We start from the raw sequence: 27,792 nt of genomic DNA on the forward strand, positions 1-27,792 counted from the left end.
GTTTAAACCGATAATTTAAAAAATCATAACAAAACTTACTTGATGGTTGCCATTTATAATTCGTATTGTGCGTGAAATAAACTTAAAAATTCAACTTTTATGCATTATAGTTTTTGTATACACTATTTCCCTTTGTATAATCCCTATTTTTCAGTCGATACATTTACATTTAATTGCGCCAATCCCTATTTGTCAGTCGATTTATGTACATTTAAAAAGCAAAATCTTAAATTAATTTTTAAAAAATAAACTAAAAATATATAAAATATATTATTAAAAACATTTAATTTAAATATAATTTAATTTTGAAGGCAATAAAAACCGGGTGGCGTAATTAAAAAAAGATTTTCTAAGCGATTGATTTCAAAATGTAAACTATAATGTAAAGCGTTTTAAAAAAATGGCGAATATTAGCGTTTTTAGAAGCGGCTATTTCCTGAGATGACTCCCAATTTTAATTGGTTTAAAACTTATAATTACGTTTAGTCCGAAACAATTTCGTCTCGTAAATTATATTTTCCGTGAAAATTCACGGAAATTAAGAAGCAATTTTGGCTATTTTCCGTGAAAATGACGTATTTCTGAGTTAACCAATGAACGTTTAAAAAATTAAAGAATATAGGAGACAAGTATTGTAGTGTATAAATATTTATAATATACTTACAATCGATTTATGTAGGATTAATTTTAATATCCATTGACATATATTGTCAATCAAAATTAAAATCGATTGAGATATATTGTTTTTGATAGTTTTTTTGATTTTGAAACAAAACAAGTATTTGTGCAAGTATTTGCTTTGTTTTTAAAAGGTTTTAGTAATTTTCTCTTCATAAAAACTTCGTTTGCTTAAAGATTAAACAAACAAAGTTATATTAAAAGTTCTTTGTGTTCAATAGATAGCATAACAATTTTATCCTATTTATTAAACACAAAGAACCTTTAGTATAACTTCGTTTGCTTAAACTTTATATATATATATATATATATATATATAAATATATATATATATATATATATATATATATATATATATATATATATATATATATATATATATATATATATATATATATATGTGTGTATATATATATGTATATATATATATATATATATATACATATATATATATGTGTATATATATATATATATATATATATATATATATATATATATATATATATATATATATATATATATATATATAACTGAGTTGATTTTTTGCAATAAATGTTTGGTCAGGTCATAATGATCACCCAGCTACTGGTAACATTTAGTCCAATACAACCATGCCACATGGTTGTACGAGATGTTAGATATCCTGCTGCCTTGTAGAGTTTGCTTTTATAAGTAAAGGTAGAGGGAAGTTAACTCTGACATAAAATACCCCCTGCCTTAGGGCTCTTGGTTGAAGAGAAGTTAGAGATAGTATCTCAAAAAAAGTACTCATATTGAACACGTTGTAATTGCACATGGCTACTGTCTTGTAGATGTACTTCTTTTGCAAAAACTTTACTAAGACCATTCTTTATTTATTTGGCTGCCATAGATATAAACTCATAACCAGGAAACAATTCAACAATTTAAACAGGTTACATTCAAAAGATCAGGCAGGCTCTCTTTTGTGACAGCTTTTTGCTCAATGTGACTGGTGATTTTTAATCCTAACAAAAGTCAGTTGTTTACTGCTAATAACTATCACAATGTTGTATCCTTTTGTTGATGAATGGAAACACTTTTACCGAGTCCACTAATTTTCATCTTCCTGAGTTAATGAGTCGTAAATCTTATTTACAAATCATTACAAAGTATCTGATATGGCGGACTCTTAATTGTGCTCACCATTTAAGTTATGTTTAATAGATAGGGTAAAATTTTTATGCTATCTATTAAACATAAAGAACTTTTAATAGTACATCAATTGGTTAATCTTTAGGCAAACAAAGTTTTTAATTAGCGAAAATTTCTACTCCTAATTGTGAAATTTTACTAAGCGAAATTTAAAACTTTTAATTGTGCTCACCATTTTCTTACACCATATTCCATTCTCTACCATTATAAATCTCTTATTCATCCCACTATGGAAGACAATTGTCACATTTGGTCTTGTTATTCTAATGGTTCCTTTCTCTTCTAGACAAGGTTCACAAATGTTTGCAAATATAGTTGGATCTTCTCCAGCTTACTAGGTTTAGTTCCTTCACGGTCTAAAAATTATTATTTATTGTACATTAAAGGTTGGAGTTCTTTCCTGTTCTCATGTTTTCCTAAATCATACGATTTGCAATTTTTTAATTTTGTCTTTTTTTTCTTAACTTTTTTAACAACTCTTGCTCTTTTACTATGTCTTTTTTTGCTTAAAATTAACATTTTTACTTTGTTTTTGTCACTACCAACAATGCAAGCAACACTATTTAATTTAGTAATTTTTGATTATAACCTTTGCCTTTTTCTTATTTTAAAAATGAAAACTTTTGAAATGTCTTTGACTCTATTTAATTCCTAAATTAAATAGGTTTCATTTTTTATATATATATTGCAAAAAGTTTCATTCAAGAACAATCTAGAGAAAAAACATGTTTGTCCTCTCAGATTGTTCTTGTTTGAAAAAAATTTGAAAGAAGCAATTACAAATAAAAATTGCAATTTCTTTGGAAAGTGAAAACCATGGGATAGAGTGAGACACGATTAGAAACTTCTACAAAAAAATTGCTTGATGCAGTTTATGCTTGCCCAAGATGAATACTTTTGTAGATATACCATCTCTAGCTTTTACTCAACAAGAGCCCCAAGCCAGGGGTGTTTTAAATCTGAGTAACATTTTTTACATTCATTTGTTACTTTCCCTATGAAAGCAAATCATACAAGACAACTTGATATAGACTAGATCTTGCCTTTCTCAGCCTTTTACCTCACTTATCTCTCTCAGTCCTTTAACTCCAAAACATGAACTTTGATGTTTGCAGTGGAGAGATGAGTTGAGCTCTGTACCACCAGGAGTCTTTAGTCATTCTGGAATCACTTGGATTTACTTAAAAACAAGTCAACTATAGCAATATGATTATTGTGTATATTATTTGTGTATATGTGTCTTCTTATCCACTTTTGTTTTTTAATTATTGGTGTTTGCAAAAATTTGGAAAAAGTTTGGTTTTTCAACCTTTTTGTAGTGAGATCTATTTTTTTTAAATAATTATTTTGAATAATTAAAATGGTGTAGGCAACAGGCTGTGATACAGATAGCAATGATGCATTCCTGAAAAGCAATGCCATCCATTATTATGGTTAGTTTATTGTAATAATTTGATAACTGATTGTTTTATCAAACTTGTGATTGCAAAACTCAAAGATATGTAAGTCTCAACATGTGATTTTTAAAGTGATGAAGCTATTTTTATGAATTTGTAAGAAATCTGTATCCAGTCAATGTGTGTGTGTGTGTGTGTGTGTGTGTGTATCTATATATATATATATATATATATATATATATATATATATATATATATATATATATAGAAAGCATCTTACGCCAACAGTTTATTCCTTAAATGATTCTTACCAGAACATATCAAAATTTACATTAACATTGCATGTTGGACGAAAGTGTTGTTGGGGAAAGTAATTAAATTTAATTGTTTTTTAAAAAAACCACAAAAACTCAACTTTGTAGATATGAATGTTTAGTGTTTTTTTTAATTCAGAATGTTTTTATTATTATTTATTCAATGTTTTATACTGTTTTTATCATTCATTTTTGTTTGCTTTTTAAAAATTAATAATTTATTTTTATTTTTAAGGTATTTGACAGCTTATCTCAGAATAAAGTAATGCTGACTCAGCATACCATCAGTGAATACAATCGGAAAGATGCATGAGAGTCTCATAAACAATTTATAAAAATTGTAGAAGATTACTCAATCATAACAAGCCAGTTTTTTAATTGGCGAAAATGTTGATGTATTTTTATTGAACAGTATTTCGCCTACAAATCAACTAATCAAATGGTCAAATGAACTAGCATTACATAACAAAATTGAAATGGGTTTTTATTATGTAGAGTGTAGATTGGGAATTTTCAGCTATAAAAGTGTTCAGCATATAATAACACTTCACAGAATTCAAGAAATCAAATTAGCAGTGGAACAAGAACTAATGTGGTTTAATTCTCAGAAGTTGTTACCTAAATTCATTGATACATTTCCTCCCCAAGATATAATAGAAAAGTTTATAGAAGTACTGTTTGAAAAACCAGCAAATAAAGATATTTTAGAATATGGGATGACACCTAATACATTAGCTGAACTATGTTGTTCTAGATGGCTCTCGCCTGATCACATGTTGCAATTTTCCTACATTTTAAATTCTTGTCAAAGTGATTCAAAAGTAATTTATTTTAATTTTGTTGGAAATATTGAACATTATATTTTAAGGATAACTAATATTCCTGAAAAATTGATATTCATTGTTAACGTTGGCAAAAATAATGAGAAGACATTCACTGGCACTAATGTTTATCCAGGTTGTCATTGGACTTTTGCAGATTATAATAATACTGAGGGTAATTTCTATTATGGAGATTCATTAGGTTGGCTAGCTCCCAAAGACTTTTTGTTCAAAGTTGACTTGTTTATTAAAAAGTTGTACCACATTAATAAAAGTTTCAATGTAATTTATTGCCATGATCCAAGTACTCATAGGTATGGAGGTAAACTTTGCAGTTCTTCATGCAGAAGAAACTATCCCTTGCAAACATGTGGAGATATATGTGGAGTTGTAACAATAGTATTATGTGCAATCTCTTGTTTGAGATATGATTACTTCAAGCATACTATATGTAATGATAAACAACTGGATAACAATTATATATTTTTTAAAGACCCAACTAAATATTCTATGTATCTACGTTTGGTTTTAATGGTGTGTTACGTTTATGTATCTACGTTTGGTTTTAATGTCTTTGTGTTTATCTGATTTTGATTATGAGGAAGATATTATTTGCACAGGTGTTTTTGAATCTCAATTTGAAAAAAAAATGTTTTCAAATAATAAGGAAAAAGATTGTAAATCTTTAGAATGCGATTTTTGCAAGACTATATTTACCGAAAAATACAATTTGCAGCGTCATATAAAAAACATACACAAATCAAGTGAAGATGCTAAAGCAAGCATTTTGTTAGGAAATAGTTTTTGTTTACAATGCGGATTTAAATGCAGAAGAATTACTGATTTAAGAAAACATTTATCTTTATCTCATTGTTTTACATTCCAAAAAGAATTGCTATCATTTTCTAATTTAGGAGGTAAGTAGTTGTTCGTTATTTTGAATTACTGTCAGGGGTTGGGGAGCCGGAAGAGAAATGTATGGCTCCGGCTTCACGTTTATTTGAGCCTATGGCTCTGTCTACAAGTATTATTAACTTATGGTTCTAGTTATGTCTCCAAAGTTTTTGATCTAGCTCCTCTTTTCGTCTCTTCATGGTCTGACTGTTATGGCTTCAGGTCCTTCCAAAATCTTCAGGCCACCACAGCTCTGGCTCTTATTCCTTACCCCTTATAGCTATTGCAGTATTAAATGTATTTTTCAAAACTTATTAGAAAAGTGTGTAAAGATGGTAAGATAATTACATACTACCAATGCAACAGAAGTGGCTTTTATAAATGCTTATCGTCTGGCAAAAGAAGGATTCAAAGTAGTGGTATTTATCTTTATTTTTTTTTTTTAACAGTATAGTGTGTTTATGTAATTTTATTATCGTTTGATGAATAGTTTAACCTACAGTGGAAAAGTAACCTTTTATCAACTTAAAAATTTTTTTTTGCATTTAAAAGTATTGTTTATTTTTTGGATTTATTTGTATTTAGAAAAATATTGTTTTTTTATATCTGATGCTCGATTTTCTAAATACTTACCTCACTTAAAAATTATTGCTTGCTACTTTATGTTTTAAGTTTAAGCTTGTTACATTATTTAAATAAAACTATAAATATTTTACTAACTGGTTATGCACGGCTTCACCCCTTTAGACAAAAAGTCATTATCCTTTCAACTAAAACAGGAAAGACCAAACCAATGAAGAATTAAAAAGAAATTGATGGAACTTGTTACCTTAGTATCTTTAAGCACAATAGGAGAAGGGAAAGCTTTAAATAAATAAAAAAATGAATGAAAGAAATTAGAATAACAAGTGAAACAAAGAATTAGCACAAACAAATAAAATTAGTTAGAACAAGGTAAATTAAAATAATTAAGTAGGACTAAATTAATTGTAGTGAAAGACTTGGATTATCTTTTTTTGTTGTTGTTTACTTTGCATAAATAGAAGAAAAAAATCATAAAATTCCAAATGTTATTTATATACAGGGTTCGTAGCGTACCTGGAGAATATGGATATTTAGTTTATTTTGGTCAAAGTCAGGGATAGCCTGGACTAAACAGGGAATTATTATTTTTTAGTTAGATAGTCAGGGAAATGTCAGGTAATTTTGATAGAGGAGTTATTTGATAGAGGAATTATTTTATAATTATGGGGTTTTCTTCTCTTCCTGATACCATACATTTAACTCATAGGAGTAAATAAGGCTTTTGTTAAAACTATTTGTTTTGACAATCCTAAAATGTTGATTTATGATAAGTTCATTATAGCCAATGGCGTTTTTTAAATAGTTAGGGAAAATTGGCTGATTTGTAAAAAAAGTCATGGAAAAGTCCGCGAATTTTATATGAAAAATTGTAGACAAACCCTCCTTGAATATTATGTGTATTAGGCACTCGAAAAATTGATCAAAATTGCACATCCACTCTAAAAGTCACATGTAATCAAACACAAGTTGTGGTTAATGCTTGTTATTCTCACTACGGTCATCAAACTGAAATTCAACATCTTTCTTTAACAGTATGTCAAAGGAGAGAAATTGCAGCAAAACTACAAATGGGCATAACAAAAGACGCCATCTTAGATGAAATTAGAGATGAAACTGTCAGTTTCTCTACTAGATTGCATTTAATTCAGAGAAAAGATTTAGTAAACCTTGAAAAGGCTTTTAACATCAATTCAGTTCAACGTCATGCAAATGACCAAGACAGTGTTGCCGCTTGGTTGAAAGAATGGATAACGAAGGAAAAAAATCCTATATTACATTACAAATTACAGGGAGAACCTGATTCATCCCATCAGTTTGATGACGCAGACTTTATTATTGTCATGCAAACTGAACACCAAAAAAAATATGTTTCAACGGTTTGAACATGCTGGTGTTTGTATAGATTCCACTCATGGTACAAATGGCTATGACTTTTTGCTGATAACCATATTGGTGGTTGATGAATTAGGTGAGGGTCAACCTGCTGGGTGGTGTTTTGCGACTAGTGATTCATTTAGTTTTATGAAAGTTTTTTTTTGCAAACTAAAAGAAAATTCTGGTAATATTTCTCCCAATTGGATAATGACAGACATGGCTGCTCAATATTATGAAGCATTTTGTGATGTTTATTCTTGCTCTCCTCTCAAATTTTGGTGTACTTGGCATGTCGATAGAGCTTGGAGAGATGAAATCCATAAAAAAATTAAAAATATAGAAGTGGAAGCAGATGTTTATAAAAGACTAAGATTTATTTTACAATTAAGTGATCGTAAACTTCTAGACGATTATTTAAACTCTTTAATTAAACTCTTTAACTCTTGAAATCTTATACTGTAACACAATTATTTGCTGAATACTTTCAAAAATACTGGGTATGCAAAAAGCATTTTTGAGCATTTTGTTACAGATTCGGATATGGCATTAATACTAATATGTATCTCGAGTCATTTCACAAAACCTTTAAATATAGTTATCTCAACGGAAAACATAATAAAAGAGTTGATAACTGCTTGTTTAAATTATTAAAATTCAATAGAGATAAAGTGTATGAGAGACTAATAAAATTAACAAAAGGAAAAAATAGCTACAAATTAAATTTAATACATTCAAGACATGTTGCAAGTTTACATTTACCTTTAAGTTGTTTATCTGCGAAAAATGGAAAATGGTTGGTACCGTCTGAAAACAATAATGACAAATATGAAGTTATAAAACATCAAAATATGTGTAATATAATTGGTTGTCTTACAAAGTGTACTGAATGCCAAGTGTGTTCCCATTTATACCATTGTACCTGTATGGATTTTTTAACAAAAAATATACCAGGCAAACATATTCATTTAGTTCATCGCCCAGCAAGTAAAAATCAATTAAAAGAAAATACACTTGTCAGTTTACCCCATGTCATTTTAAATGATCTCGAAAGCAAAATTAATGAAGGATGTGATGTTCGTGGTGATATTCATACTTTAAAAAGTAATATTATAAAAAATTTGATGGAACTTGTCAACTTAGTATCTTTAAGTACAATATCAGAAGAGAAAGCTTTAACAAATTTAAACAAAAATATTTTGCAAGCCACCGGTACTTTTCTTAGTCTAAGTGAAAACAAAGTCGGACAATTTATTTTAAAGGAAAATATACCATCAAACAAAAAACTAACTAAACAACCACAGTTTTATTCAACGAAAAAGAGAAAAAAAGTTTCCTCTATCAGATTAGCTAAACCCTCTGGTGATGAAATTAAAGAACTGTTTGATTTTTCAAAGTCGGAGTCAAAAGAAAAAAGTACTTTACTTTTATTTTTAATTTGATATATGAAAGATAAAAATATATGAAAGAGACTAAATTTACTTAGTTGTAACCCAGTAAAAATGTATTTTAGAAAATGAATCTAACAAATGTACTGTGGAGAAGTCATCAGCAAGCGTAGAATCAAAGTTGTTACTGCCTGGTAACTTAATTTGTTTATTGTTGACATGGGTATATAGTATAATTTTTATATCAAAAGTTATCATAAAGTATTTATTGCAAACTACACAGTTATCACCAGTCATTGCCATTTTATCCCTAAAATACAGGATGAGAAAAAAATCTAGTGTCAGTAATGAACACCTATGTTGGCATTATGTATGACAAAATTTTAACTATAAACCAAAAAAGATCATGCATGATTATTTGGAACAAAACAGTTCGAAAAAGATATATAAAATTGGCATAAAAAATAACATTTAATTTTTCTCTTTTTGAGGTTTACAAGTAGGTGAGCTGAATGTACAAACATTTAAAATTGAAACATTGAATAGGGGTGGGTTAGGAGAGGTGCCGAAAACTGGAAAAATTTTTTTTTTTAAACATTTTCACATTTCCTGGCCCACCCTTATTTATTAAGGACATAATTAGGCTTTAGTGCATTGTAAAGTGCAACTATCCATTTATACTATAAAAGTTTCTATAAAACTTGCTTTAAAACGTTTAATAGTATAATTTTATTTGTACTATAAAACAAGATAGATAACTTATGAAATAACAAATGTGAAATTTATATTTATATGGGACATGGTAGAAAACCGTTGACCACTCGGTGGTTTACCCTATTTATATCACTAAACCATCAGTCCCAAAGATCTACCAGAAATTTATTTTATTATGGAGAATTGCCACAAAAAAAGGTACAACATTAGATAAACCTTGGTCTTGTGTTGGCAACTGTGTTGACAATTAAGTATTTTCATAATTTAGAACAAAGAACGGTTTTATCCTTTTTTGACTATACTAACCCAATTGTACATCACGTTTTAACAGACAATGAACTGCAGACTGATGGAAAACTTCTTCATGCAGAAAAATAACTACTGAATAAGACATCCGTAATAAACAAAAATTTCAAATACATAATATTCAAAAAAAAAATTGCTTAATTTAAATAAATGAATATAAAAAAATAGTTAATTACCATATAAGACCTATTATTGTTTACCTATTATTTACCATATAAGAGTAATACAAATTCATGCTGCTAAACAGCGTTCAAATATACTTCAAGAACTAACATTATGCAAATTTAAACTTCAAAACAAAGAAACAATAAAATGTGTAAATGTAGTTCATAATTTTACAATATATATTTAAAAAGCTGTCCAAATAAATTAAAGCAATTGTAAGAAATGTATAAATAAATATAACAATCAAAAATACATGCTGTATATCATAAATACACACAGAACAAACTACAAATACAGTATAATATAAATTTATTATCTTATTTGAAAAAGTATATAGAATTCTTAAATATAATAAGAACTTAAATCTCTGATAATGGGATTACAACAACGGAAGAAGAGTATGGGAACAACAACATTTAATAACAATATCAGAAAACGGAATTGTATGCAAAGTGTCACTAAGACAACTAACTTTGAAAATAGATAATTTTGAACTTGCAAGTGGCACGTCATAAAAGTTTGTTTGCACAGTAAAACACCTGGCTAAGAATAATGGGCTTTTTAAGTCTTCTTGTAAGATGTTAACTATTTGATAGCACTTTTGTCCTACCATTACGGAACTATCAAGCAAACCGCTTGAAAACCTTTAATTTTTGTAATGGCACACTTTATATTGCAAAAAATTACCAAGATTCGGTAAAGGCCCACTAAAATGTTGAAGGGAAACTCCATCGGTGTGAACTTTCCTAGAATGTTCAGATTTGTTATCAGAAAGACTAGAAGCTACTTGCTGAAGCGGCAAATATCCACTTCGAATTCTTGGTTTTAAATGACCGAGAGCATTTTCGAAGGGAAAAGCACAAAAATTGCCAAGAGGTCCAAATTGTAAACAATCATTATGCAGATGTATAAGAGAATGCACATTATATGACATAAATGATTTGCCATACAAGGCAACAGCCTTTGTAACAAATATTTTTAGCAACTCGCCACAATATTTAATAACTTCATGCTCTTGTGATCTACATAATAGAAATATGGAACTATGTAAAATAAGAAAATGTTCATAAACTGGTTTACTAAGAATATCACACAAAACAATAGGCCCTGAATAAAGGAGAAATGATCGAAATTCTGTTGCCTTCCACTTATTCATACTCTCCAATGAACGAGGCCTTCTGTTAAAATCTGATGGAAAGAACGATGAAACATGAATTAATCGAGCTGATATTGTTTTTAGTGATTGCGAAGATAGTTTAACACTGAATGGTCCAGAAGACAAAAAACTTAGAAGTTTTCGTACTACCCCCAGACAGACAGACTGCATATAGTCATTTGGAAAACTAATAATTGGATGAATAGGAATTCCTAACAAAGGTGTCACACCGTTATGATGACTATCGTCTTCTCTAGAAACAAAACTTTCTAATGTTCTCAGGGGTGCATCTGTTTCTAAAAATACAACCTTGTTTAGCCATTCACCCTCTACAGTGCACTTGTCACAGCTGGAATATCCTGAATGATACTTTATGCACTTAATAAATGCACGTGCAGGGGCATCACATACAATATTAGTTATATCAATATTGCACAAGTGTGAGTTAATTATAACACCATTGCTTTTAAGATGATTTATCTCAGTCACAAATTCGGAAAAAAAACTCTTGTAAATTTGGTTTTCCCCTTCCACTAAAAATAGCAACAACTTTTGGTGACAATGAATCGTTAACTTTTTTTACCAGAATTGGCCAAAATAATATTTCTGAATTGTGATAGATTGGAAGACCATCAATATTAAATTGCAAACAGATAATTGATGGGTTAGACACACTCAATGTTTGAAGAAAAGGTTCAACACCAATATAAAAAAATTCACCATTAGTTACAATTCTAATTGTTGCAGGTTTTGAATTTAATAATGTTTTTGAACACTTTGGTAGGTGAGGATGATAAGGTTTTAAAATACATTACAGTTTGTCCATTGTTGCATAAGGTATATTGTTTTCAATCGCACAATCGCGTAACTTAATTTGCAACTCAAATTCACTTGGGTTTTCGTCACAAGAATCACTGCTGGTAGAAACTTCATTGCACGAAGAATATAATGGAGATTCATAATCTCCATTATATTCTTCGTGCAATGAAACAGGTTCAAAATCAAAACAATCAGAATGTACATTTAAGTTTCCGGATTTCTCCAAATGTAAATTGTCATCTTGATATCCTAAAATTAAAATTAAACAACAATTCAAATCATAACTAAACAGAATATATAATGTAATAAATGTAACAACATAGGCAATGACAAATATAAATATTATAATTGATAAATAAAAAGGATTTTGTGAAAACATAAAATTTATGATAAAACAAACCGTTTTTGATATTCAAGAAATTACTAACTGCAATGGCAACTTTTCTACGTTTATTTCTTGAGGAAGACATTTGATATAGAATTATAGTAAAATAAGAATCTGCAAATAAAACATCTACATTAGGGTTGACATTTGTGCAGTTATTTACGTAGGAGAACTGTGCTTTCATACGTAAAATATAGATTATCCAGGACAAATTTGAATATCTATCTATATATATCTATATATATCTATATATATCTATATATATCTATATATATCTATATATATATATATATATATATATAAATATATATATATATATATATATATATATATATATATATATATATATATATATATATATATATATATATCTATATATATATATATATATATATATATATTTATATATATATATATATAAAATGTATATATATATATATATATATATATATATATATATATATATATATATATATATATAATATATAGATATAAAACATATGATAATATATATATATATATATATATATATATATATATATATATATATATATATATATATATATATATATATATATATATATATATATAATACTGTAACTATACATTATATAGCTATAAGATAATAAAATAGATAATATAATAAATAATATAATTGATAATATATTAATATAATAGATAATAGTATAGTATATATATTATATAGCTATAAGATCCTAATGCCCCGCAGATCTTATTACCCTTCTTTACTCTATATATCATATAATACTATGGTTATTATTACAATGATAAAAATTAAAATTATAATTATACGTAATACTAGTTGAACTAAATCAAAACCTCTGATGACACGGTTCGTTTTCTATTAAAAATTGCCTTAAAATTTCAGTTAAATATTAATTTAAAATATTAAATATTTAAGTTAAATATTAAACTAAATTAGTAAAAATTAATCATTACTTGATTAAATAATCAATAATATAGTATACTTATCACTGTATATTTTAGTTTATATAACTGATATAATATAGTGGTGATTGCTGAAAAAAAATCACACGCCTCGAGTCATTTATCTCATTTATAAAAAAAAAACCTTTGAAATGTTTTGCTACCATATTTAACCGCGAATAAATTTTGTAAAGTATTTTAAAATACGTAAAAGTACGTATTTTAACCTTTTGGATATTATTTTTAATTTAAATTCGTATTAATACGTAAACATACGGATTAAAAGATACGTACTATTTAATACGTCATATATACGTAAGTTTAGGTATCTTTCGTATTATTTTGCGCACATACTAATTTAGTAAGTATAATTTTGCTTGGTATATATATATATATATATATATTCTTATATATATATATATATATATATATATATATATATATATATATATATATATATATATATTCTTATATATATATTCATATATATATATATATATATATATATATGTATATATATATATATATATATATATATATATATATATATATACATATATATATATATATATATATATATATATATATATATATATATATATATATATATATATATATATATATATATATATATATATATATATATATATATATATTAGAGGGTATTCTTAAAATTAAAGATTGTTTTAATTTATTTTTTTCAAAGTATTTTGTGAGCTGTTTTTATTTAACTTCAGCATCTTTTTTGTTAATATTTTATTATGTTAAGTTTTACTTTTACTTATAGTTTGGTGATGTTATTATGGTTAACAAATTTTTTTAAACACTTCTTGGAACATAACTGTTATTAGGTCTTTCAATATTCTCTTTCTATTGCCTCCTTAAATTTAGAGGTGTAACATATATGATCTTTTATTTATCTAGCCTATATAGATACCTAGATATGAGCCTAGATACAGATATGCCAAATAATGTGTTTGCATTTATCTTGTTAAGTTTTAATTGAAATTTTAAAAAATATTTGGGACCACTCATAAAGAAAGTCATGCCAAATGGAGAAGTAGTGGATCACGTTAAAAAGGTTTAGGTATACAGCGGAAGGCGTTTTTCAGAAAAGGGTTTCACTCTATAGAATTTTTATTTATTTTTTATAACATTTTAAACATGTGAAAAACTACGCTATGCTATGCATGTGTCTTAATGAAGTTATTGTTAGAGAATATTTTTTTTTTTTTTTCAAAAGTGGGGCAGCATTTGATGCACGCCAGACATTCAATGTGCATGTCTAAAGATGGATAAAGTAAAGTTTTATAACACTTATTCTGATAAGAAAAGGATATCATATCTAATACACCTCTGAAAAGGCTTTTTATATTGTACTTTTTACTTGTCATAGATTCAAGGGTTTTTTTCTTTTAGTCTATAATGCCGTATACAAGAGCTTGTTGGTTGGAAAATAAAAAAGATTTTGAGAGAGTAATTCCTTCAAGTTGGGTGGATACAACAAGAAAAGTCGTTTATTGGCCAAATGGTTTGCATGTAAAACGTGCATTTGAAAATTTAGAAACGCCTAAAACTGGATGGAAACAGTTCTCTCTAATCAAAGTGAAAATTAGTGGTATGTGTTAAATATTTTTTAAGTGATTTTATATCTTTTTATTGTAGTTATACCAGAGAAACTAAACTAATGTTGTGTGCATACAGCATTACAACATTTTTAGTAATCAAGGATTTTTATTATGTTCAAAAATTGATCATGAAAATAAATAATAGCATATATAAATATACAATTAAATAAAATATATAGATATAAGATATAAGTTGGTTTACTTTTAAGTATTATATCACTAAAACTCATAAGGTTGGGTGTAAACTCATTACCAGTGAATTTGATGTTTATGGAAGTTTTGAATCTTGTTAATTGGTAATAAATTATTCTTTTTATCAGTTTTTATTGCTGTTTTTTAAGGTACAAAAGAAGACTGTGAAGGCTGCACAGATTACACGACCACTGAGGAAATAATGGAACCAGTGGAAATAATTTCTTCTGATAAAGGTAAGTTGATGTACTATTGTAGATATTTATTATTTATGTTAACATATGCAGCATAAAATGTACTTTTTGTTTGTATGTATATTTTATTTCCTGAACTTTAACCAGGTACTTTTTTTTACTTTTTAGGTATTTACCTTTTCTGTATTAGTTTTTGTTAGTATCTAATTTATTTTTTGCATTTTACCTTACAGGAAAAATCTTTCCAAATATACCTCCAACATTCCCAACATGTAAAGTCATTGGAACTGCTCCACCATCCCGTTTACAATCCACTACAGTTAGACCACCACCATCAAGATCAAATCACTCACAACCTGGTTTACATTCAAGATCACATTCAGGGTCAAACTTGCATTCACGAGCACATTCACGGTCAAGGTCACGATTACGGTCTAAGTCTCGTTCACGTTCAAGATCACGTTTTCAGTCGAAGCCTCGTTCACGATCAAGATCAGGTTCACACTCGAAGTCTAATTCACATTCAAGGTCACATTTGCAGTCGAAGTCCCCATTACGTTTGAAGTCTTGCTCACAGTCTAGGTCCCAATCACGATGTTCACGATCTCGATCAAACTCAGACTCAAGATCTTCTCATTCAAATTCAAATGTCTCCAGACTTGGGTTGGTTGCAGTATCACCAATTGTCTGTAAGTCTACCCCAATAAAAAGAAAAGATGCTGTGCATTTTAGACGGAAAGATTTTCCTATGGACGTTGGAGGTGAGAATTTTATTATTTTAGGATTTTGTTTTGAATGTTATTTTAAGTTTTAAGTTATGCAGCACATACGTCCAGAGTACGGCACATTTTTCCATACACTCCACAAGCCTGGTTTTGATTAGCTTCTTTTAATCACCATACTCAAGTGGTAGTTTAAAATACTTATTATTACCTCTATTTATTTCTACTAGTAAGTAATCTCTAGTTGTTACCTACATAAAAGGTATTTTGTTTATCAACAAAATTTCCAAACAAATTTAAACAAATTTATTTAAAAAAAAGTAAATTTCAATGGGTCATATATTTTCATTATTGGGTAAATAATCACCTTTTCTCGTTTAGACTTTCAATACATTGTGATAAAATTGCTGACAAAGCAGTTAGAAAACCACAATACAATACACCAACAGCGTGAAACAACAGTGGCTAGAATAAATTTAAGTAATCTTACTGCTAAATTTCTCCAAGTTGATGAACTTTTGGATTTTGAAAAGATCTTGATTAGTGATGAAGATCTGTTCTAAGAAACTTGTAAGTTATCATTTTATTTGGGCATTAGATAAACGGTTTATCTAATGGTTTATCTATTGTTTCACATATCCAGTTATTATAAAAGAAAATGTACAGTTATTTCAGATGAATGAGTTTATTTAAAGGATATGGTTATTGTTTTATTAGAAATAATTGTTTTTAAAAGTATTTACAAAGTTTTTAAATGTTTCTAAATTCTATGCTCTTATTCCAATTAATTAATTTAATGAAGTTAACAACTTCAAAAACGTTTTTGTGATGTCTTGTCTATGTTAATATATATTAAAATTGTAACCCAATCTAATATTTACAGTAAAAGAAGTATAAAGAAAAAGTAAGGCATAATATCAAAATTCTCTTTTTTTTAGATTGCTCGTCTTTCAAGAGTTGGTGGAATTACTTTGAAAAAAATATTAAAAACATCCTAGAAAGGTAATATTGTGATGTTTTTGTGTTGAATCAAAAACAAATATAATGTCAAACACCAAATTTTGTATTAACCATAGAATTAATTTCAATTTAGTAAAATACTATTTGTATTGTTAAATATTGTTAGAAGACGAATTGTTTTCAATAATTTTAACTTACGCAGACTAGAAAGGTGGGTTTTTATGAGTTGTTTCAAAGTATATTTTTATATGGGTAATTATGTGTTATTTCAAAATATTTTTTCACCTTGTGCAATCATTTTTTACAAAATAAGAAATTTTTACTGATATTACACCAGATATTAAATGAATATTACTGTTTTCATAGAAGATATTATAGCAAAAACTATAAGAACTTATTATAATACAACTATTTCCATAGCAAAACTATGAGAACTTATTATATACAACAAATCTTGATTAAGCTGATTACAAAAGGTGATGATCCCAGTAATTTGTTACTTTCCTATGCGATGTAGTAGGCCAGAATAATGTAAAGTTTACACTATGCTGGGGCTCTAATTTTACATTACAATAACATTATTTATTAATATTAGTGTATTCTACAATGTTCTTAAAGAACAGAGCAGAAATAAATTATTAAAAACACTTATCTTTCTTAAACAAATGGTTTCGGCTTCAAAAGGCTTTTCCGTAAGCCTAAAGGCTTTATATACAGTATCGGACAAAACGAGTGCAACCAAATAATGCTAACTTAGTTTCTTTATATAAAAGTGCTGTATTTTTTCAATTTAGAGAAATAACTATGTAACTGTTTAAAGACAAAGTTCTTCAAGTTTTATTCATCACAAAGTTCATTATTTGTACACGAAAATTAATAAATTAATCAAAAGTTGATTTCCTTCTGAGCAAAACAAGTGCAACTCGACAAAATGTTGACCAAGCTGTATTTCGCTATCAATATTTCGTGGCGAATCCTTTGTTGTCGATCACAGCCTTGCATCTTCGAGGCATAGATTCAATCAGGTGATGAATCAAACTTTGTGGAATCGCTGCTCAGGCCTTTTGGATTTGTTCAAACAGTTGATCCTTATTACGAACACCTTCACGATTAATTCTGCGGTTGACGATCTCCCACAGGTTCTCGATAGGGTTGAGATCCGGAGATTGAGGCGGTTAATCCATCACTGATAGGTGGTTGTCATGAAACTATTGTTTGACTACTTTTGCAGTGTGTTTCGGATCGTTGTTTTGCTGAAAAACCCATTTTATTGGCATATTCCATTCAGCATGAGGTAACTTAACATCTTTCAGGATATTTTTATACATGAAACGGTCCATTATTCCATCGTTTCGATGTATTAGACCTAAACCGTTAGCAAAAACACCCCCAGACCATTACATTGCCTCCACCATGCTTCACGGTCTTATGGCAGTAACGTAAATCGAGGCGTTTTTTGGCCGGTCGACGTACACGGCAATTGCCATCGCTCCCAATGATGTTAAACTTCGATTCTTCACTGAACAGGACAGTTCGCCATTTCTGCACATTCCAGTCAATATGAGATGTAGCAAACAGGAGTCTTTTCTTCTGGTTTTTTAGTGAAATCAGCGGTTTCTTTGCAGGGCGTCGAGAAAATAATCCGGCTTCAACAGCACGTTGTCTGATTGTTCGGTCCGATACAGGCAGCTCTAATTGCTTTTGTATCTCGACTGATGATATCCAGGGATCCTTCTTGATTGATCTGACGAATATAGAATCCTCTCTAGAAGTGGTGGAACGCGGTCTTCCACCTTTGTTATCTGCTGCCAACTTCCCCGTAGAAGGATATTTGGAACATAGTCTTGATACGGTCCATTTTTTCACGCGATATTTATCACAAATACTTTTTTGTGACATTCCACTTACGTAATCGCCAATAATTTTCTTTCTTAGTTCCAATCCAAGGCTGTCAGGAGCCATTTTTGCACTTGAAGTCATAAAAATAAATAATCACGTTTCTCAAGGCTTACCGTGTTACATTTACCTTGTGATGATACAATAATGCTCTGTGGAGCACAACGTCTTGGTTGGATGTGGACTGTATTGATGTATTGAAACACTTTTTGTGTTTCACTTCTTGTATTGATGTTCTTCGATAAAACACTTTGATAAAACTCACTTCAATAAACTGTCTTGAAAATACTAACTGATTGACTTCCATATACTGACTGAATTACATGTCGATTTACATGTCTCTTGTATAGTAAAATGAACCTGTGTGAACCTGTTCTAGAAAATTCTAGATGCTTGTTTTCGATGCTTCTGAAAGCTTCTGGATGCGTCTGGATGCTTCTGAATGTTTTTGGATATTTCTGGATGCTACTGGATGCATCCAGATTCTTCTTCTGGAAACTTCTGCATGCTTCTGGAAACTTCTGGATACTTCCTTTAATTATTAAAAAACTTTCGTGACGTTGACACGTACCAGACTTAAGAAAATGAAACAAACCAAAAAAGTTGCACTTGTTTTGTCCGCTGCAAAATGGCACTTGTCAGCGAAATTCTGCCTGTGTGCTGTCACCTGTCAGGTAATTGCTCATGTCATGGCATGCTATGACTCCAGACTCCTGAACTTTTTGCTGTGGTAGTATAGTTCGTTTCGTTTTTAAGACATGTAAAATTAGGAACACTTTTTAGCATTGTTTGATGTTGGTTGCAAATGTTTTGTCCAATACTATATATATATATATATATATATATATATATATATATATATATATATATATATATATATATATATATATATATATATATTTGTATATATATATATATATATATATATTATATATATATATATATATATATATATATATTTGTATATATATATATATATATATGTATATATATATATATATATATATATATATATATATATATATATATATATATATATATATATATATATATATATACATATATAGATATATGTAATTATTTTGTTGTTATAGCCTGATGTCACAAAAAGTTATGGCTTGTTTAAACATGAAAGGAACAAACCGCCATCAAAGAAAACTAGACGCGCAAGATAAATTAAGTTTCGAAAAGTTAAAAATTTACGAGCTTATCGTTGGTATTTTTTTCTAGTTTTATAATAAAATGTTTAAGTTAACAGATTATTTAAACTCTCATTAGTTTATTGCTTACTTTATTTAATCCCCGAAATAACTTTTATATGTTTTTTTATACTTTTATACTGTCAACTTTCTATTTAGCGAGTGTCATGATGAAAAAAACGGAATCCACGGTAACCGATATCAAAGCGGAAGTGCAAAAGATTTTACGGTATGCTCCAAGCAAAGTTGTTGCCGAGAAAGGTGGCCATCTACATAAAGGTTCTATTTAAATATATATATTTGGTTTTTGTATTGAATGTTTGTACGCCAGAAATATATGTTATATTTATTATATATATATATGTATATATATATATATATATATATATATATATATATATATATATATATATATATATATATATATATATATATATATATATATATATATATATATATATATATATATATATATATATATATATATATATATTATATGTATTAAATTATTTTAAGATTGCTCTACGTCGAATGACATCGTATTTATGTCGGTTATCTGACGTCTTTCCGATGTTGGTTTGACATCGCTCTACGTCGAGTGACATCGCATTTACGTCGGTAATCTGACATCTTTCCGATGTTTGGTTTGACATTGCTTAACGTCTGAAGACATTAATTTACGTTGGAATTATGATGTCATTCCGATGTTGGTCTGACATCGATCAACGTCGAATGACATCTATATACGTCTGTAATCTAGCGTCGTTCCGATGTTGATTTGACATCGCTCAACGTCAAATGACATCTATTTACGTCGATAGAATTACGTTGTTCCGATGTTGGCTTGACATCGCTCAACATCAAATGACATCTATTTATGTCGTTTATCTGACGTCGTTTCGATGTTGGTATGACATCGCTCAACGTCGAATGACATCTATTTACGTCGGTATTAAGACGTTGTTCTGATGTTGGTTTAACATCGCTTAACGTTGAATTACATCGGAATGCTGACGTTGCCCGATGTCTTTGTTTCCGACGTCGCCCAACATTTCCATTCCCAACGTTTCCATTCCCAACGTTAATCCGACGTCAATTTAACGTCGAGATCCGACGTCGCTCGACGTTGTTCTGACGTCGAAATGCCCAGTGGGTACCTAATAAACTTAACATTTCTTTTTTAAAAATATCGCATTTTGTAAAATGCATGTAAATATACTAGCAAAAATAAACTTAACTTAATTAAAATATTTGCGGGTGTTTTATACAAAACAGAGCAATTATTTTTACTTAAAAAATAAAACTTTAAAAAAACTTATGCACTTAATGAATTGCCCGATAATCTAGAACGAATTCTTGTGCATAAGTTGGATGCTACAGAAAAAGTTTGTTCGGAATTTGTTGAGGTTGATTTTATCGTAATTAACGCTTGATACAATTTTTCTAAATATACAGTTCTTTTTTTAGTTTTTGAAAATAATAAAAGTTCTTTTTTAATATTAGCTAATTTATATCCGCAACTTGGCATAATTGGACATTTCGCATTTTCTAATACTTTATGTCGTTCTTCCACCAGTGTTAATGGTACTGTGTTTCCTGTAGTATTTTCTTTATTTTCAGCTGAATGCTTCTGTTCATGTTTGTTTTGCTGTTCTTCATCCACACCAAATAATCTCTTCAGTAAATCTGTTGTAAATAATTGTATTTTCTTTAAAGGCATAGTACCATTTACAAGAGAATCTAATAGCTCTTCTATACGGCTATTTATTCTAGTTTTCATCGTCGTTAATAGCTTTCTATTTAAACTACTATTGGATTCTTTTAATTTTCTTAACATAAAATCAATTGCTAATCGGGCTGTTGCAAGATTGGCATCGTCTCTGCTATGAGCTTCAACAGTTAATTTAATAGGCTTTAGACTATATTCCAATTCATTTAATAATTCAATATTAATATCTTTTATTAAATGTACACTTCCAATATATTGCAGAGCTTCTTTAAAGATATAAAATAATTTTAAAAATCTAGATATCTTTTCGATCATTGAGTTCCAACGAGTTCTTACGTCTAACACTAGCTGAAGTTCGTTTCCTAAAACTGTTTTGATCTTTTCTTGTAAAATATTTATTTCTCACAGAAGAACTTTTAAAAAATTTGACAATTATACGAACACTTTTTTATATTTTCTTTTACATTGCCTAAATTTGTTAATTCAACTTGTCCGTACTTTTCGACGTCACCGTCGCTCTCGTCAGAATAATAATTTTCATCTTGATCATCATTAATATCATCTTGACCATTGTCATTTCTATCTCCATCAACGCCTTCTTCATCTTGCAAGACGGTAATACTTTTCTTTTTTATAAAGTACATCACAAACAGCTAAGTGTATAATGTGATTAAAACACAAATTATAGAGACTAGGAGATTCTTGCCAAATATTATCATTACACTTGCACCGTCGCTGGTTGAACCAGCTATATGTTTTTTAAAATTAATATTATATGTTTTAAATATTGTTCTACTTTTTCAACTAACTGTAATTCTCACTAATCCCAGATTATAAACTTTAGAATCAATTCCATGCAAATTGATATTGAGATATTTCCGAATTTTCATATTCGTCCATTCGTGAAGTGTAATGCTAAATCGTCGGCCTTCTTTAATTTTTTTTTGTAACAATTCTAATATTTCCAACTTCTTTTTTTCATAAAACTTATGAATTAAATTCATAACATCTTTTTCGACTTTAGGAAGATTACAACTTGATTTTACTAAACTTTCACAATAAAACTAGACTTTGTAATTGCCTTAACTGATATACCATCAAGAGCGGCCATGATAGAGACAATTTCTTCTAAAGGCTTTCTTGCGACGGAAATGAAAGTGACGATAATTTTAAATCGTTTGGTGCCAGAATTTTCTCCTATTTTTTCCCGAGTTTGTAAAAAAATTCCATGTTTAATTTTTAAATGTTTAATCATTGATGAAGTATTTCCATCTTTGCTTGAAAATATCGTTGAACACTTATTGCATTTTCCACTTTTCAAATTAGCACATTGAGTGAAATACTGCCACACTTTGGAGTGCTTTGACATAATGGGGCTGTAAAAAACGTTCTAGTAAAATTATGATATTTCACTTTTTTCCTAAAATAGAGATATAATTAATAAATGAAAAGTGTCGTTTTTTTTTCAAGTTTTTTAAATACGCGCTAAAAATGTTCAGTTATGCACTTCAATCTTTTTAATCAAAAGTTTTTATATTAGCGAATGCTTTTAAAACATTTGCTATTATAGAAACATATTATATTAGCAAACCCTTTTAACCATTTGTTTATATATAAAAACATTCGATTAGAAAAAATTTAAGATATGAAGTTAATTCTTTCGGTGTGTATTCGGACAAAAATGGAAACATACATAAGCTTGAATGTTCTCACAACCTCTAAAATGCCGTGGCCAAGTTCAACATTAAGTTAGATTCACAAACCCTACTACTATATTTTTCTAGAAAAGGTAAGGATCCAGTTCGACGACGCACCGCTGCTTACAAAACAAGGCAAAACATTCAAACCATGAGACTCGCCAAGCCTTAAACCGGGTATCGGATCCGGGTATTTACCCAGAGACTCGCCGAGTCCGAGTCCGGGTACCCGGAACCGAAAAACCCTAATCGTATCAAAAATTGTTTTAAGAATTTATTCGTGTATTGGTGAATCAATTGCTTTTCAATCCTTTTGAATTTTACACAATTTATCTAATGATGCATAAAATTGTTTGCAAAAAAAATAATCGTACAGTTTAAAAATAATGTCAAATTGTTCAAATTCCATGGAAATTAGTATCGAGTGGGGCCTCCTTTAGCCTTGCTGGCCTCATCTAGATGATTTGGCATTGAGTTGATCAAATTTTGGGTCTCTTCTGCTATTATATTATCCCATGCCCTCATTATAGCTTCTTTCAAGTTGTCTTTGCATTTAAATGCTCGGTCGCCAGTTTTTCTATCCAAAATATACCACCAATTTTCTATTGGATTCAAGTCCAGACTTTGAGATGGCCATTCCAAAACATTGATGTTATTTATTTCAATGTATACTTTCGTTTTCATAGCGGTATGTTTTGGATTGTTATCCTGCTGGAGTATGAAATCGCTTCACATTCTCAATTTTTGAGTATATGGTTGCAAGTTAGCTTTGAGAATTTCACAATACATGGAAGCATCTATGTGAGACAAGATTGCATTTTGACTCATCTGACCACAATACTTTTTTCCGATATGATATCACCATTTTTAAGTACTACGATGCAAATTCCAATCGACGTTTCATTCGTTTAGAAGTTAAAAAAGGTTTATTTCGAACCACTCTACCTCTATATCCCTGTTCTCTTATACAATTTCTGATTGTTTGAGGAGTCACTGTGATGTTATGATCTTGAATATTTAAAACTAATTTAGCTGCCTAAATAAATCTATTTTTCTTCACATTAATGATGACATTAATGATATTTCGATCAACTGCACTTGTAGTCTTGCGTTTTCGTCCTCTACAAGTCACACTAGTAACAGTTACAATCAGATTATGCTTCTTAACAATTGAGAAAATGAAGTTATGCTTTGATAAAAATAACATCAGTGTTTTGGAATGGCCATCTCAAAGTCTAAACATGAATCCAATAGAAAATTAGTGATGAATTTTGGATAGAAAAATTGAGTTGTCCGTTAAAATATTTAAAAGTTTTTTTTAGATATCTTATCAAGTTTTGTTTTAAGAATTTATTCGTGTATTGGTGAATTAACTGCTTTTCAATCCTTTTGAATTTTACACAATTGGTCTAATGATGCATAAAATTGTTTGCAAAAAAAATTATCGACAGTTTAAAAATAATGTCAAATTGATCAAGTTCCTTGGAAATTAGTATCAAGTGGGGCCTCCTTTAGCCTTGCTGGCCTCATCATCAAGTTTTGGGTCTCTTCTGCTATTGATCAACTCAATGCCAAATCATCTAGATGAGGCCAGCAAGGCTAAAGGAGGCCCCACTTGATACTAATTTCCATGGAACTTGATCAATTTGACATTATTTTTAAACTGTCGATAATTTTTTTTGCAATTAATTTTATGCATCATTAGACCAATTGTGTAAAATTCAAAAGGATTGAAAAGCAGTTAATTCACCAATACACGAATAAATTCTTAAAACAAAACTTGATAAGATATCAAAAAAAAACTTTTAAATATTTTAACGGATAACTCATTTTTTGATGCAATCTTTAAAATTATAATTTTTTTCCAAGTGTACGACTATTTTTTTTGCATACTGTATATATATATATATATATATATTATATATATATATATATATATATATATATATATATATATATATATATATATATATATATATATATATATATATATATATATATATATATATATATATATATATATATATATATATATATATATATGTATATATATATATATATATATATATATATATATATGTATATATATATATATATATATATATATATATGAGAGAAAGTGAGAGAAAACTAGTTTGATGGAAAAAATTTAAGAATTTTTTTTTCTTTTTAGGAAGTGTATTTCTCCAGACAAAATAATTACAGATAAATGCTGGATTTGTAGTAAATGTGATGCCAAAAAGTTTGATAAGAACGCTATTTCAAGAAAAAAAAAATGAATCAAGTCTCCTAAAATATAATGCGTTTTACATTATCATACACAGTGGCACGGATCGCTTGCTGTGTTTTTTGACACTATAGGTAAAAATTAAAAATGCCGACCTTTCTGAAATTTTACACTTTTTTACGCTTTGTGTAACAATTTTTCACATCACTAGAATCTAGTTGCAATATTTTTTTCGTGCCGTGAAAAATTGCAATATTAGTAAGATTAAAACAATGCTATATTTGATCGTCCTCTATTTAAGTAAAAACATTTTAAGTTTCATTTTATTTTAAGAAGCCTTTTCAACTATTGCTGTGAATTTAACGGACTCTCATTTTTAAAGCTTACAGGGTGCAACCGAACAGTTTAAAATAGAATAACTTATTATAGTAGACCACAATCTAGTATCACTCCATTCATGTTTCTTAAATCTATATCTATAATCTTATATCTTCAAAACTCTTTTACAAAATCTTTATTTTAAGCTAGTAAGCCATGTCTTTTTCTATAGATATTGCGGCTAATCATACAAGTTTTCTTGACTAATATGGAACTGCATAGATAAGTTTTTATTAGTTTTAGCTGTCTATATGACAGTTAAGTGACAGTTTGACCAGGAAGTATCTAAGCGACGCCAAATAAAAAAGGAAAAAAAAAAAAAAATTCGACTGATAATATATGAAAAACTAATATAATAAGGGTGCCATCAGGGTTTTTGTGATAGCCTTCACGCCAAGGCGGTGTGAAAGCTATCAGCGTCCCTAAAAATAGGACGCTGATAGCCTTCACACCGCCTTGGTGCCGCCGACGGAACTAAAAATAGCTTGCACCTTCAACGTATGTAAAAACATCGCAAAAAGTTGATTGTTTTTATGTATATAAGCAGCCGTGGCGCAGTGGTTAGAGCATTGGACTCGTAACTCAAGTGTTGCGAGTTCGATCCCACTCGAAGCACTTAAAACGTTATCGGTAAAGTTAAAAACGGAGAGCCAACTTATTAAATGCTAATCTCCATGTGACGGTGTTCTGTGACAAGAACGTTAGGACTTCTTAGAGTACCTTAGAAAAAAAATAAAAAAAATAAATTCAAAGTTGAATCAATGTAAATACAACGTTGCTTAAAAGTATAATATAACATTGCATCAATATCGAAAATTAACTTTGCCGACTATAAATGAAAGTTTTGGCAACATTGTTTTGTTGTTGGCGACGTCGTTTTTGTAACCATGATATAAAAACAACGCTGCTGTTTTTGTATCATGGACTGATGTTGGGCCTACGAAACGACGTTGTTATAATGTTTTAACAACGTATGTATGTTAGCTGGGAAGGTAATTCTGATAATTAGGCCATAAACAGTTAACAACAAGTGACAGTCTGGGTAGAAGAGAAATATTATTTGATATGTAGGCAATATAAAACACAAAAAGATTGCATCTTTTTATGTTTTATATTTGCTTTGCAATCGCTATGTTTCAAGAGGACATTCAATTACATTTATGGGCAGAACCCCTACTGGGGCTGTTACCATCTACATTTTTGACATTTCATGCTAGCCTACTTAACTAATAGGTGATTAGCCAAATTTTAAGAAAACGAAGGTACTAAATATAAACTTAAGTTAGTTGTTGTTATCGACTGTTGCTATGGTAATTTGGCCGTCGACGCAAAGACACGGGCTACTAATTTTAGTAAAAAAACTACAACTTTTTAAAATAAATTATGCATAGGTTATAAATAGTAAAATATATTTTATAACAAGAAAATGTCATGAAATTTTGGCACCCGTTGCCTGAATTTGTAACACACTCATGTTATTATTACACTTTTTAATGAGCCTAAATATCTACATTTAAACAGCATACAATGACGAAATTATAGATGAATTTTATGAGAAAGGCATATTTTATTAGTTATCTGATACAATTTCCCTTTTTTTCATTACACTAGGTTATACCGTCCCCCTATCTCACCTATAGGTTATACCGTCTCGTACCTGATACATTTTCCCCATTCCTTTTTTTACACTGGGTTATACCGTCCCCTATACCTACGTGCATACTTTATTGTCACACTAAACTACTTTTTTTACAAAATTTTTACAAAATACAAAATTGATCTTTGAAAATCTAGTTGTGAAAAACTTATCTTCTAAAAATTATATTAAATATTTTTTAATATCAAAATATTATAAA

The 27,792-nt window shown here is 28.8% G+C and overlaps 1 protein-coding gene across 1 annotated transcript; it reads left to right on the forward strand.

Moving 5' to 3' along the window:
- The first annotated feature begins 14,513 nt into the window (after positions 1 to 14,513).
- Positions 14,514 to 16,413, forward strand: LOC136082564 (uncharacterized). Its single transcript, XM_065801975.1, has 4 exons — positions 14,514 to 14,732; positions 15,084 to 15,170; positions 15,362 to 15,889; positions 16,232 to 16,413. Exons 1-4 carry the CDS (start codon positions 14,540 to 14,542, stop codon positions 16,411 to 16,413), a joined length of 990 nt encoding a protein of 329 aa, XP_065658047.1. The 5' UTR covers positions 14,514 to 14,539.
- The last annotated feature ends 11,379 nt before the right edge of the window (positions 16,414 to 27,792 follow it).

This window comes from Hydra vulgaris, chromosome 07 (genome assembly GCF_038396675.1).
Source record: "Hydra vulgaris chromosome 07, alternate assembly HydraT2T_AEP".
Taxonomy (NCBI): domain Eukaryota; kingdom Metazoa; phylum Cnidaria; class Hydrozoa; order Anthoathecata; family Hydridae; genus Hydra; species Hydra vulgaris.

Excerpts from the sequence above, each read along its gene's own strand:
- LOC136082564 (XM_065801975.1), top strand. The coding sequence starts at position 14,540 with ATGCCGTATACAAGAGCTTGTTGGTTGGAAAATAAAAAAGATTTTGAG. Across the intron at positions 14,733-15,083 it reads AATCAAAGTGAAAATTAGTG|GTACAAAAGAAGACTGTGAA; the intron begins GTATGTGTTAAA and ends CTGTTTTTTAAG. Across the intron at positions 15,171-15,361 it reads AATAATTTCTTCTGATAAAG|GAAAAATCTTTCCAAATATA; the intron begins GTAAGTTGATGT and ends TTTACCTTACAG.